This window comes from Salvia hispanica, chromosome 1 (assembly GCF_023119035.1).
Source record: "Salvia hispanica cultivar TCC Black 2014 chromosome 1, UniMelb_Shisp_WGS_1.0, whole genome shotgun sequence".
Classification (NCBI taxonomy): Eukaryota; Viridiplantae; Streptophyta; class Magnoliopsida; order Lamiales; family Lamiaceae; genus Salvia; species Salvia hispanica.
In genome coordinates, this window is record NC_062965.1 from 21,293,046 (window position 1) to 21,304,954 (window position 11,909).

At 35.4% G+C, this 11,909-nt stretch overlaps 1 protein-coding gene across 1 annotated transcript; it reads right to left on the reverse strand.

Annotated features, from left to right (window-relative positions):
* Nucleotides 1-1,106: 1,106 nt before the first annotated feature.
* Nucleotides 1,107-8,556, reverse strand: LOC125223131 (putative wall-associated receptor kinase-like 11). Its single transcript, XM_048126134.1, has 4 exons — nucleotides 8,001-8,556; nucleotides 7,161-7,523; nucleotides 6,274-6,441; nucleotides 1,107-2,173 (listed from the first exon to the last, which is right to left on the reverse strand). Exons 2-4 carry the CDS (start codon nucleotides 7,477-7,479, stop codon nucleotides 1,122-1,124), a joined length of 1,539 nt encoding a protein of 512 aa, XP_047982091.1. The 5' UTR covers nucleotides 7,480-7,523; nucleotides 8,001-8,556; the 3' UTR covers nucleotides 1,107-1,121.
* Between the last annotated feature and the right edge of the window lie 3,353 nt (nucleotides 8,557-11,909).

Here is an 11,909-nt window from a genome sequence, read left to right on the forward strand (position 1 = left end):
CATAAATGCTGTTTAAGAAAGAGTAAATGTCAATTTCGGTCTTATACATATGACCAAATACAAATTTAGTTCGATACATATGATCAAAATACGAATCTATAGCTAATTTCATTTGCAACCGTAAATTATGAAAGGACCAAATCCTCCTATTATCTTTTAAAATCACTTTGTCTTCTATTAGTTCCCAAAAAACATTTGGGATTTTTTCTTGTGAGAGCTATGGAGAAATGAAAATGAACTAAGCAGAGTATAAACAGTTGTGCTCGAGCTTGGTTCGTTTTACTTTTCGAGTGAAAATTGCATGTGCCTAATTCAAGCTGAACGCATTTTCTAATATCAATTTTACATGTATACTGAATAAAGTAATTAATTTTTTAAAATATCACTCAAAAATGATCCACTTATAAAGACCTTATTTGTTGTGGGCTTAGGAATTATAGACCAAAAACTGAATTCTAATTTGAAAAGAACTAAAACGGCCTACAACGAATTCGGGCTGAGAAGCCCATAGAAAATTCCTTAAGAATAATGATTCCAAAAATATACAGAATCATTAATGGGCTGAAAAAGGCCTAAAACGAAAATTCCACCAGGACCACTATTAGTACCCAAAAAAGAATGGTCCAACTCCTCGGAATCTCCTTCAGGCAAATTATCGAATAGTTTGACTGCACCGCTAAAAACCCTACATTTTACATATAAATGTGCGAGTTTTTTTATGACGTATGGATGAAAACAGAGTCACCACTGTTAACTTTGAGCTAAATGTTAAGAGAAGAAGAATTTGACTGATTTATCACATGATGTTCGATGAAATGCCTGAGTAATTTTCTTTAAGACGCACTCCCTCCGTTTCTTCATAGTTGAGTCATTTTACTATTTCAGGAAGTTTCTTCATAGTTGAGTCGTTTCCTTATATGGTAACTTTTTACTCTCTCTTACTTTATTTTCTCTACTTTATTCACTTAATACTTTATTCTCTCTACTTTTTCATCTCTCTTACTTTTTTATCTATTTATTTAATACACCCAACATTCATTTCTAAAACTCCGTGCCGAAAAGTTCCGCCTCAACTATGAAGAAACGGAGGGAGTAATATTGTTTCTTCTTCAAGCTCCATATCATTGGCTGGATGTATTTGAGACATTACTAAACTTTCCAATTTCGTAGCCACTTCTTTCATAGTTGGCCGCATTTTCCCCCCTAACATTCAAGCATCTTCGTGCAAGCCTTGCAACTGCTATAACCTCTTCTTTCCCACCTGCCACCAAAACTTGTGCATCTAAAATGGCATCAAGGTTGTTCGCTCCTATATACGCAAGAAAATGCGAAACCAAGTTTCTTCCCTCCTCTGTTCTCTCCTTAGATATTGGCCGTTGCCCTGTCAGAAGTTCAAGAAGCACTACTCCAAAGCTGTATACGTCGCTCTTTTCTGTATACTGGCTTGTTTGGTAATACTCTAGGTCTAAATACCCAAACGTCCCTTTCACCATCGTGGTTAGATGAGTCTGGTCCACTTCAACAAGTTTGGAAATTCCGAAATCCGACACTTTGACAACATACTTTTCATCCAAAAGAATATTAGTGGACTTGATGTCTCTGTGATAGATAGGTACAGAAGATGCAAAGTGTAAGTAAGCCAGTGCTCCCACTACATCTGTGGCGATTTTCAACCGCATGTTCCATGTAAGCGGAAATTCAGGCTTAGGATCATGAATGAAATCGAAAAGCGTCCCATTTGGTAAGAACTCGTACACAAGAAGAGGATCCTTAGTGGCAAGACAACACCCTAATAATCTGACCACGTTCTTATGATTGATTTGCGACAGTATCACGACCTCATTGATGAATTGCTCAAGTTGGTTCTCATCAACCTTGTTTAGTTTCTTGATTGCCACGATTGTGCCATCGGATAACATGCCTTTGTAGACAATGCCTTGCCCTCCTCGTCTGCAGATTCGGCTCTTGTTGAAGTTATCGGTGGCTTTCTCCAACTCTTTTGCAGTGAAAAGTTTGGTTTTGCCAAATGTTCCCTGACCTGTTTGTTGATGCAGGAGAAGAAGGTGTTTGAAGAGATCTTCTTTGAGCTTTTTATATTTTCTCTTCTTGAACACTTTAAGCAACCAAAAAAATAGTAAAAGAAGTAGTAAAAGTCCCATTGAAGTACCTAAACCTGTGGGAAAAAGTTTGAAAAAAAAAAACAAATTGTGATTAGAATTATAAAATTTAATATATACTCCAAAAAAAGCAATGAATCAACTTGGGATAATCCAAAAAGGAATGTGATGTGAATCCGGGTATTCACAATCATAGGATGCAACTACATCGAGGGCCATGGGTTAATTGTGGTCCGAAAAGAAGGTGGAGATATGGCAAGGAGCCAAGCCGGATTCGAAGGTCTGACTCAAACCAGAATTTTTCTAGCAAAATGATGTCCAAATGCTGTTCTAAGACCACCATTATCTTCATCATCAAAAGAGCTTCGCGTGAGTACCTTACACGCCAGTGTTTTGAATTTCTTTTTTTGTTCTTTAAAACCCTCCTTTTAATCCCCCTCACCCTTTTTTTATCCTTTTTTCTTTTTTCCCATTTTTTGGTTTATCTTGTTTATTTTTTGGGTTTTTTTACGAAAAAGTCAGGGAAAAGGATTTTAAATTTCCAAAAGATTCAAATTTTTTGGGTTTAAGACCCTTTTGGTTCTTGTTCTTGTAAAAAAAAAAAAAAAAAAAAAGAGTGAAATTGTTAGAAAATTGTAAAAAAAAAAAAAGAGATATCTCCAAATCTATCCAGGGCATTAGCTAAAAAATTTGGAATGTGTTGTTGGGTATGTTTATGTAAATGTTAAAAAAGGGGGAAATTTCCCACCCAATTGTTGGGTTATTGTTTTTTTTAGTGAAATTGTGAAACAAATTGTTTTTTTTTTTGCCCCTTTTGGCCCTTTCCCCTTTATTTTCACTAATTTTTGGGGCTTCGGAGGGGGTTTTCCCTTGTCAAAGGGAATCTTGTTTGTTTTTTGGAAAACCCTTGGGTTTTAATCATCGAAAGAAAGTGGGGGAAAAAGGATTCAAAATTTTAAATTTCCAAAACCCCCAGAGACATTGGGGTGGATTTTGGGGGAAATTTGGGGACTATTTTTGGGGGTTGGGAAGTGAGCTCCTCACTAAAGTCTCCATTTTTGGGTGTGTGCGTTTTTTGTGTTATTAACAAAAGGGATGTGCCCCTAGTCCTCTTTATCTTCTTTTTTTGGGTCCAAAAAATCCCAAACGCCCCGGGGATTTCAAAAAATTTGAGGGGGAGGAGGGGGGCCACATGGGTCCACACCCCGACTTTCCCTCAAAGAGATGTTTTCCTCAATCATGAAGGAGATGCGCGAGGCGGGAATCATGAATTCTATGCAAGGGGGTTTACGCATACCGTGAGAATATTTTCCCCCAAAAGAATGAGTTGGAAAACCATTCCAAAAGCCCTAGTGACCAGAAAACATGATGGGGAAAGGACTAAAAAATTAAGGTATCACGATGATGGACTTGATGAGGGAGTAAAAGGGGAACAAGTACCAAGTTCTATGGAGAGTCTAACTCAAGAGGATGAATGATCATGGTCATTTAAGGTCTAAAGCGGTTAATAGGGGGAAAGTCTAAAATAAATCAAGGGGAAAAGCTCAAACCCCCAACATTATGGGGGGACACAAGACAAGAAGCATCCCACCAAAGAAGATGGACCTATCTCACCCTTATCAATTTTAAAAGGTTTCTTTAATTTGCCTTAAACCCCTACTTAAAGAGCTTGATTCAAAATGGGTTGTGACAATAAAAAACTGTCAAGAATATGGTGGATTTTTTTGATGATGAGATGATGATGAAGAGAAAATGTGAGGATGAAAAGTAAATAAAGGAGTTTTTAAACCCGTTAGGGGGTGACCAAACGAAGAAGATCCCACCAAAGAAGATGGACCTATCTCACCCCTGGCTATCTTTTAAAGATTTTCTGGGGTTTGCCATCCAACTTCCTATTTAAAAGGGGGCTTGATTCAAAATGGGTGTGACAAAAAGAGCGTGTCAAGAATATGGTGGATTTTGTTGATGATGATGATGATGATGAAGAGCAATGGGAAGGATAAAAAGGGAGTCCATGGTCACCATGAACAAGATGCACACCCAACTTTCAATGATGGCATGTCAAAGAAAAGGGGGAAGTCGAGGGGGGGAGGGGAGCCTTAAATGCCCTTCAAATCATAAACAACAAAACCAAAGCCACATGAGGTTGATAATGGGAAAAAAGATTGAGGGGGTTAGAGAAAGGAAAAAGCTGAAAAGGAGAGAAATCCCAAAAGCAACAAGGCGTGAGAAAATCGAAAATGTGAAAACAAAACCCAAGAAAAGTGGGGGGGGAGGGGAATAACACTTTAAAGAGAAAAAAAAAAGCATGGGGAAAAAAAAAGGTTCTTGTTGATTCAAAAGATAACCCAAAATGGAGGGTTCTAAATTTATCTTTTTCCCCCTTTGGGTGGAGAATGCCCTTTTATTTAAATTAATTTATTATTTGCCTTTTCTCCAATGCTTTTTGGGGGCGGGGAAATTGGAAGGTTTGGGGAAGGGGAAACCCCAGTGGGGATCCGAAAAATTCTCGGTGATGAACTCATGGACGAAAGGTAAAGGTTGAATCACCTTTTTCCCCAATTCAAGTTTTTCCCTTTAACTTGAAAATTTAATAAAAACAATTGAATGTGATTTGTTTTCAAATGCCCATTTGTATTGATACTCTTTACTTGTTGGTTTTTTTGATAGTGGCATGAAAATCCCAGAATCATTACTTGCTAAGTTTGGGCTTACAAGTTTTGAGGATCCTTTCTTTTGTATCCCAGCCCTAAAATTACCTTTTTTTGAAGACAAAAGTTAGGTATGTATTTGAGTGGAATTTAACAGAGAACAAAGTGTTTTTTGGGGATTTTGTGTCTTGGCATGATAAGTTCTTTTTTTGCATAAAAATCAAACTTTTCCATGGAGTTGACATGTTTTATGGATCCTTTATCAAAAGGGGCTTAAAAAAGAGTTTGTTTTGGATTACCTTATAAAAGGATTTTTTAAATTGTGTTCCTTTCCATGTGCTTATATTTTGGGCTTGTTAGAAAATATGGAAAATATCTTTATGACACGCAAAAATGTGTTAGGAGAAAACTTGTTGATAGTACCATTACTTGTGATATTGAGTTTTCATGTGCATTATTTAGGGGGTAGATCTTATCCCCCTTACTTGATCCCTTTTTTTTTTTTTGATTTAGCCTAATCCCAAAGGGGGAATTTTTCCAATATTGTTATTACTTTATGATCACAATGATTATGATTGATAAAACCATATATGCATTAGATATATTTCCCCATGGAGATTTGCAATTTGACTATATACCTCTCTACACCTTTTGGGAAGCCAAGTACTCTTCTAGACCTATGATACTTGATTTGGACTTCTTTTTTAGGTATGTTTTATCCCGGGTTTGAGGACAACGGGCCGGGCGTTTTGCCCGAAAATACCATTTTTTAAGATTTCAAAGACTATTTTCCCTATTACTTTTGTTTTAGTATAAATACTCTTTTGTAGGGTTTTCATTCTCAGCTTTTGAATATTTGTAAGAGACCATTTCTCCATATTTGAGAGCTCACCTTCTTCATCTTTTGAAGACTTATCAAATTCCTTCGGGTTGCATTCGATCTTTTGCCGGGCTAAGGTTGATTGTAAAGGTATGCTTGCTAGTTCTTGTGTTGCTAGTTTGTGGAGCCATTAGGTGTTTGTATGTGAAAGTGCCTTTGGGATTTCTTTCTTGTTCTTCACCTAAATCATAACACTAATCCATCCTCTATCCTTTTATCCATTTTTCTTGTTCCATTTCTTGGTTTATCTTGTTTATTTGTTGGGTTTATTTACAAGAATAAGTCCGGGGCAAATTCATGAGTCTTCAATCTAGAAGATTCACATTAGAATGTGATTCAAATACCTTGAGACAGAATGAAATGTATATTACTACCTCCGTCCACGAAAATTCGTCCCGGTTTGACCGGACACAGGTTTTAAGAAATGTAATGGAAAGTGAGTTGAAAAAGTTAGTGTAATGTGGGTCCTACTTTTATATATTAGTTTTATAATAAAATGTGAGTAAGAATGAGTTAGTGGAATATGAGGTCCACCACAAAAAATGGTAAAAGTGAAATGGGACAAATTTTGGGGGACGGACGAAAATTGAAAAGTGGGACGAATTTTCGTGGACGGAGATAGTACCTGTTAAGATAATTTTGATGTTGTTGGACAATGGCAACAATGTACACGCACTTCCCTCCAACTTTCCATCACCAATATATCCACTTGCACACGTACAGCTAAAAGATCCGGGAATATTCTTGCAATGAGAATGTGGAGCACATGGATTATCATCACATTCATTAATATCTGCACGACAAGGCTAGTACATTTGAAGCAAGAGCACAAACATAAATAAGATGTTCTACAAAATAAAAGTTAATTGTAAACTTATAAATTTAAATACTCCATTAGTCCCAAAAAATAAGAACATTTGAGATGGGATGAGAATTAATGCGTAATTGTAAAGTAAGAGAGATGAGGAGAAGAGTAGTTAAAATAGCGTTAGTGGATAGTGGAATCCACATTATTATTAATGTATGGTGAGTATAGCGGTATAAGTTGTAAAATAAATTAATGTATATAAATAATGAATTTGAAAAATCTTTTCATAAATGGAAATAAGATATTTTTATGGTACGGACACAAAAAGAAATTGTCCTTATTTTTGTGGGATGAAGGGAGTAAAACAAAAGCCTAACCTAGCCCAACTAACCTACCCAATCTAGGCCAACCCATTTGGTAATATGGGCCTGGGCTAGTCCAATTATGTATAGAAAAGTCAAGCCTAGCCCAATCCGCTTTAGACATGGGCTGAGGCTGGGCCAAACATCATACTATATGCAATTTATATATGATGTTTGGATCAAATCTAATTTAATAAAATTGTAAACCGAGACTTCCATTAATATGGTTTCGGATTGAATCTAATAAAATGTAAATGGGTCTGAACATCATATAGATTCGATTAGGGTTTAGATCCGAAGCGATTAGGGTTTAGATTCAATTCGATCCGAAGCGATAATAACCTGTGCAGCCTGGGTAGATGTATGGATTTCCGGCATATCCTTGGGAGCAGTTGCAAAGGTATCCACCAATCCCAGCACCAAAATCAACACAATGTGAGTTAGATTGACATGCATAAGTCGAGTTCAGGCTTGCTCGAGAGCAATTCTGGTCGCCGATCCTACAATCCAGACTCACCACCTGCAGCGATGGATTTTTATAGAAGAACGCACCGGAGCTTTGCTGCAGGATGCTGAGATTATACATGTGGGCAGGTTTGTTGATGCTTCCCTTCTCCTTCACAAAGGAATAGCTACAAGGGAATAGCCTCTTGCGATACATGATTGTACTGATGTCAGATGTACGGGTATAAAGGGAACTGGTACCTGTGACGGAATACCTTAAATCAGGGGCGGATACAAAAATTTTTACAAAATGTAAAAGAAAGTGAGTTGAAAAAATTAGTTATATATGACTCTCAGTTTTATAATAAAATGTGAGTGGAATAATAGAGTTTTCTTATTATTATTTATAATAAAATCAAAGTGGACTCTTATTGCGGAATAGACAAAAATAACAAAAGTGATCTCATACAAAGGGAGTAATATAGACTTTTCATGATAAATTACACAAAGGATCCAAGATCTATTGAAATTATAGAAGTGAATAGAAAAGAGCCGCGGGTGAGGCGAATTGACAGTGGCGGGCACTGAAGACTTCATAATGATTTAAGAAAATTATGTTTAGTGAATTAAAGAAGATAAAATAAGCGAGGATAGAGTAAAAGAAAGAAAGATTGATCACAATAGGAAAGTGAACAATAACAAAATATTGAGATTAGACATCTCAATATTGATGACCACCTTTGGCAATGGGTACCCGGCAACAGCCATTGCCGACGGAATGGCCGTCACCGTTGTCCGGGCAAACGCCGCCAATAGACGTATTGCTTGAACAGAAGCCCACGCAGGCATCAAGGTATTCTCGGCCCCGAATTGTAGTCGTCCTCCCGAAATCATCGCAGCCGATGGTGGTCAGCCAGTTGTTTTCCGACAACGTGTATTGGGTCTTCCACAAGAAAATCCTCCTCCTATCTTCCCACGTTTCATCGCCTGATGTTAGATTATAGCAAACTCCATAAAGCAGGTACGGGTACCGGATCCGGATCCGGGTCGGGTTATCGATTCTTATCTGCTTGTCTGCAAATCCGGGTCGGGTTACCGGATCCGGATCCAGATCCCACTTCGAAATTAGCGTGACTGATGTTGAGGTACGGTTTTGGAGGGGTGGTGGAGGTGTTGCAACTGATGTTAAACGACGACCCGAGCGAGCAGCCCGGCCCGACTCCGAAGGGATATGGAATTGTTACCTTCCCACATCGAGCAGGGCAATCTGGTTTTTGGTATGGGCTAGGAGATGAAGCTACTCCATCCGTCCGTCATTTATAGTCCCATTTTGACTCGTCTCAGGTTTTAAGAAATTGTTTGACTTTTTGAAGAAAAATGGAAAAATTAGTTAATGGGTTGTGGAACCTATTTTATATATTAATTTTATAATAGAATAAAAGTGTTATGTTAGTTGAATAATGGATCCGCTAATCTAAAATCGAAAAAAAGCAAAAATGATTCTAAATCGTGGACAGAGTAATTAATTGTAAACCCCCACAAAATTGGAATTAATCACCTTTTTCAATTTAGTGACTGTCATAATCGAAGGCTGCTTTGATTTTCTTTAACCAAAGTAACTTTCTTTTTATGTTATGCATGTTGATGGTTGACATGCATCTCTTTTTCGGTGAATAATTTAAACATTTTATACTGTCAAACTAGGACAATAAAGTATCAATAAGATATTCATGCTTTAGAAAAGACACATTACAAATTTGCTCAATATCCAAATCTAGTCTTTTTTTTAATTTCTACACCCACTTTTTTCATGAAGATTCTCTCAGTGATTGAAATTATGTTGTCTTGTGTTTATGGATGTTACTAATTCCAGTGTCCCACGTCGATTATGTAAAGGAACTAGTGTAGGTTTATGAATCAAATAAGCTTTCTCTCTTGATATAGTCTAATCTTTTCGAATAAATTTGTCATGTTTGGCTAGTTACATTGATTCCTTCGTTGTGTGGCCCGACAACTCATAGTGGTAGTCTGACAAATGGAGAGGAGCCGATCCAATCGTGGCCAACTTGACCATGACCTAGTCCTTAGTATTTCGGGATGAGTTGTATTATTTAGTCTATAACCATAACAGCTGATCAACTCCAATTTTGTTGGATTTAAACCACTATTCTCATATTTTCTTTGGAATATTAATTGGGACTAGCTCATTTGTTTAAGGTTGGATTGATATTCAATTTATTATATCCAAAAAGTACCATGTTGTCGATCTCCCTAGCCAACTTAATCGTAATTGATTAATTAGTAGTGTCTAATCAGTTATAATTAGAATTAATTAAACTCGGTTATAACTAAATGTAAATCAACGCAAACTTTTTATAACAAGGCCAATTATTGAGGGTCGTACGTACACCTTTAATTAATAATGGAATAAAAACACATTACTTTAGATTACGTCCACACAAGTTTCTTTATGTCTTTGTACAAACACTATCAATGAAGCCATTATTTATAGTATAAAACACCCCCATGACATACTGTATGATCTCAAACAATATAGTAAAATATTGATGATAAAAGCATAAAAACATATGTGAATATAAACAAATAAAGCAGCGGTATGTATTTGATAGTAATTGAATTTTGTTGAACTTTGCAAGCAGGGGAAATTATTATTTCTGAAGCCCATAAAATAATGGGTCCTTTTCTTAAAAAACATGTGGAGAATTTTGGTCACATCTACTCAGCTTGTATATGCTTTTAGAATAGGTTGCTATCAATAATTTTTGGTCACATCTACTCAACATGTGAATGACACCGATTTTAATGAGAAATTGATAAAGTAAGAGAGATGGGAGAAAAAATAGTTAAAGTAAGAGAGATATGGAGAAAAAGTGGGTATAGTACGAGATATAAACTTTATATTTTTAGAAATAGGACTATAATTTGTGGACATCCCAAAATGACAAAAATGAGACTATTTTTCATGGACGGGGGAGGTATTAAACAAATGAAAAAGGAATGCATCTTATTCTACTTAGATATTGGTAAAGGAAAAGGTTAATTTCTTAGGTTTCATTAAAATAATAATAATACTCATTTTTACTTCTATATATGAGAAATTATATATATTGGTGAAATGAATAGTGGAATATAAAAATCGTTAACCAAACCAAATATTGTTAATTAATACAGGAGAAGATAATGTTTTTACAGCGAAAACAACAATATTGGTGTCTATCTCAAAAACCATTAAAGCTATAGACCTAAAAATGAATTCTACCTTAAAAAAATATAAAATCCTAAAAAATAATTCAAATAATAGACTAAAATGTTAATGGGCTCTAAAGGCCCTAAAAATAAAATTTGGGCTTCGAAGCCCCTAAAACACAACCGAGTCATCAATTTAATTTTAAAAAAAAAGCAGAAGTTGTTCTTCACTTTGTCTTCTTTTTTAGAGTACTATTATTTTGATCATCATTTGCAACCAAAATTATATTATCCGATTGAACTAAGTCAGTCAAAACCTTTTCATTCAAAATTTTGGAATTGAACCTACGGAATTAGTGGGTGGAGAATTCATCTTTTTGAAAATATGGGACATTTATTGGGAACTAAGATTATAACTTCTTTGTTTTTTAGTGGGAAACCAAAAGCATCTTTTAGAACGAAAATAACGTCAAATTAAGCCATCAAAATGTGAAAATACTATATTGTCTTTATACATAACCTCAGTTTTTGTTTTTCTTATAAATAATTGGAAAGTTACCTAAATTGCCAACATTCTTCGCCACAACTAAAACTTGCTATAAATTGCCAATATTCTTCATCCACCCGGACCCGATCCTCCCATGAAAATCTTCATCCTAAAGAATTAAAGTTCCTAAAATAAATTAAATAATTAATGGGATGAATAAGGCCTAAAACGAATTTGGGCTCACAAGCCCATGAAAAGGAATGTCCCATTTACACAGAATCCCATTCTGGCAAATTACCAAACAGTTTGATTGCACAAACGAAAAACTGACATTTTACATATAAATGTGCGAGCATATTAATAAAGTAAGGATGGTAACAGAGTACACCTTTACTGTTGAAATATGAGCTAAATTTTCAGAGAAGGAGAATTTGATCGATTCATCATATGTTCGATGAAATGCATGACTCATTTCTATAAAATGTTTCAATTTAGCAAATATAAGATGTTTATGAGATGATGTTTCTCTATACTCAAGTTGATGTATTTACAAGCATATAATCTTGTAAATAAGGAAAAGGATGATTCTCAATAACTATGAATCTTTTCCTCAATATATAGTCAAACTTTCAAATATATATGTAATACTATTAGTAAACTTTCAAATCCATTATTTGCGATAACTTTGAAATAATTCTTATCATTTCTCCTCAATTTTTTCCACTTGTATATAATATATTACATAATTATATAATTTTGTAGACAAATCAACACACTGAATGAGTACCATAAAACACTCTTTGTATATCGAAGCAAAGAAATCAAAGACTTGTAACGTTTTAAAGAAATTAGTCAGGCATTTCGTCGAACATATGATAAATCGTTCAAATTCTCCTTTTCTGATACAATTTAGCTCAAATTTCAGCAATGGTGGTGCACTCTGTTTTCATCCT

Excerpts from the sequence above, each read along its gene's own strand:
- LOC125223131 (XM_048126134.1), bottom strand. The coding sequence starts at position 7,479 with ATGTATCGCAAGAGGCTATTCCCTTGTAGCTATTCCTTTGTGAAGGAG. Across the intron at positions 6,442-7,160 it reads CATCTACCCAGGCTGCACAG|ATATTAATGAATGTGATGAT; the intron begins GTTATTATCGCT and ends CTTGTCGTGCAG. Across the intron at positions 2,174-6,273 it reads CATCAAAATTATCTTAACAG|GTTTAGGTACTTCAATGGGA; the intron begins GTACTATCTCCG and ends TTTTTCCCACAG.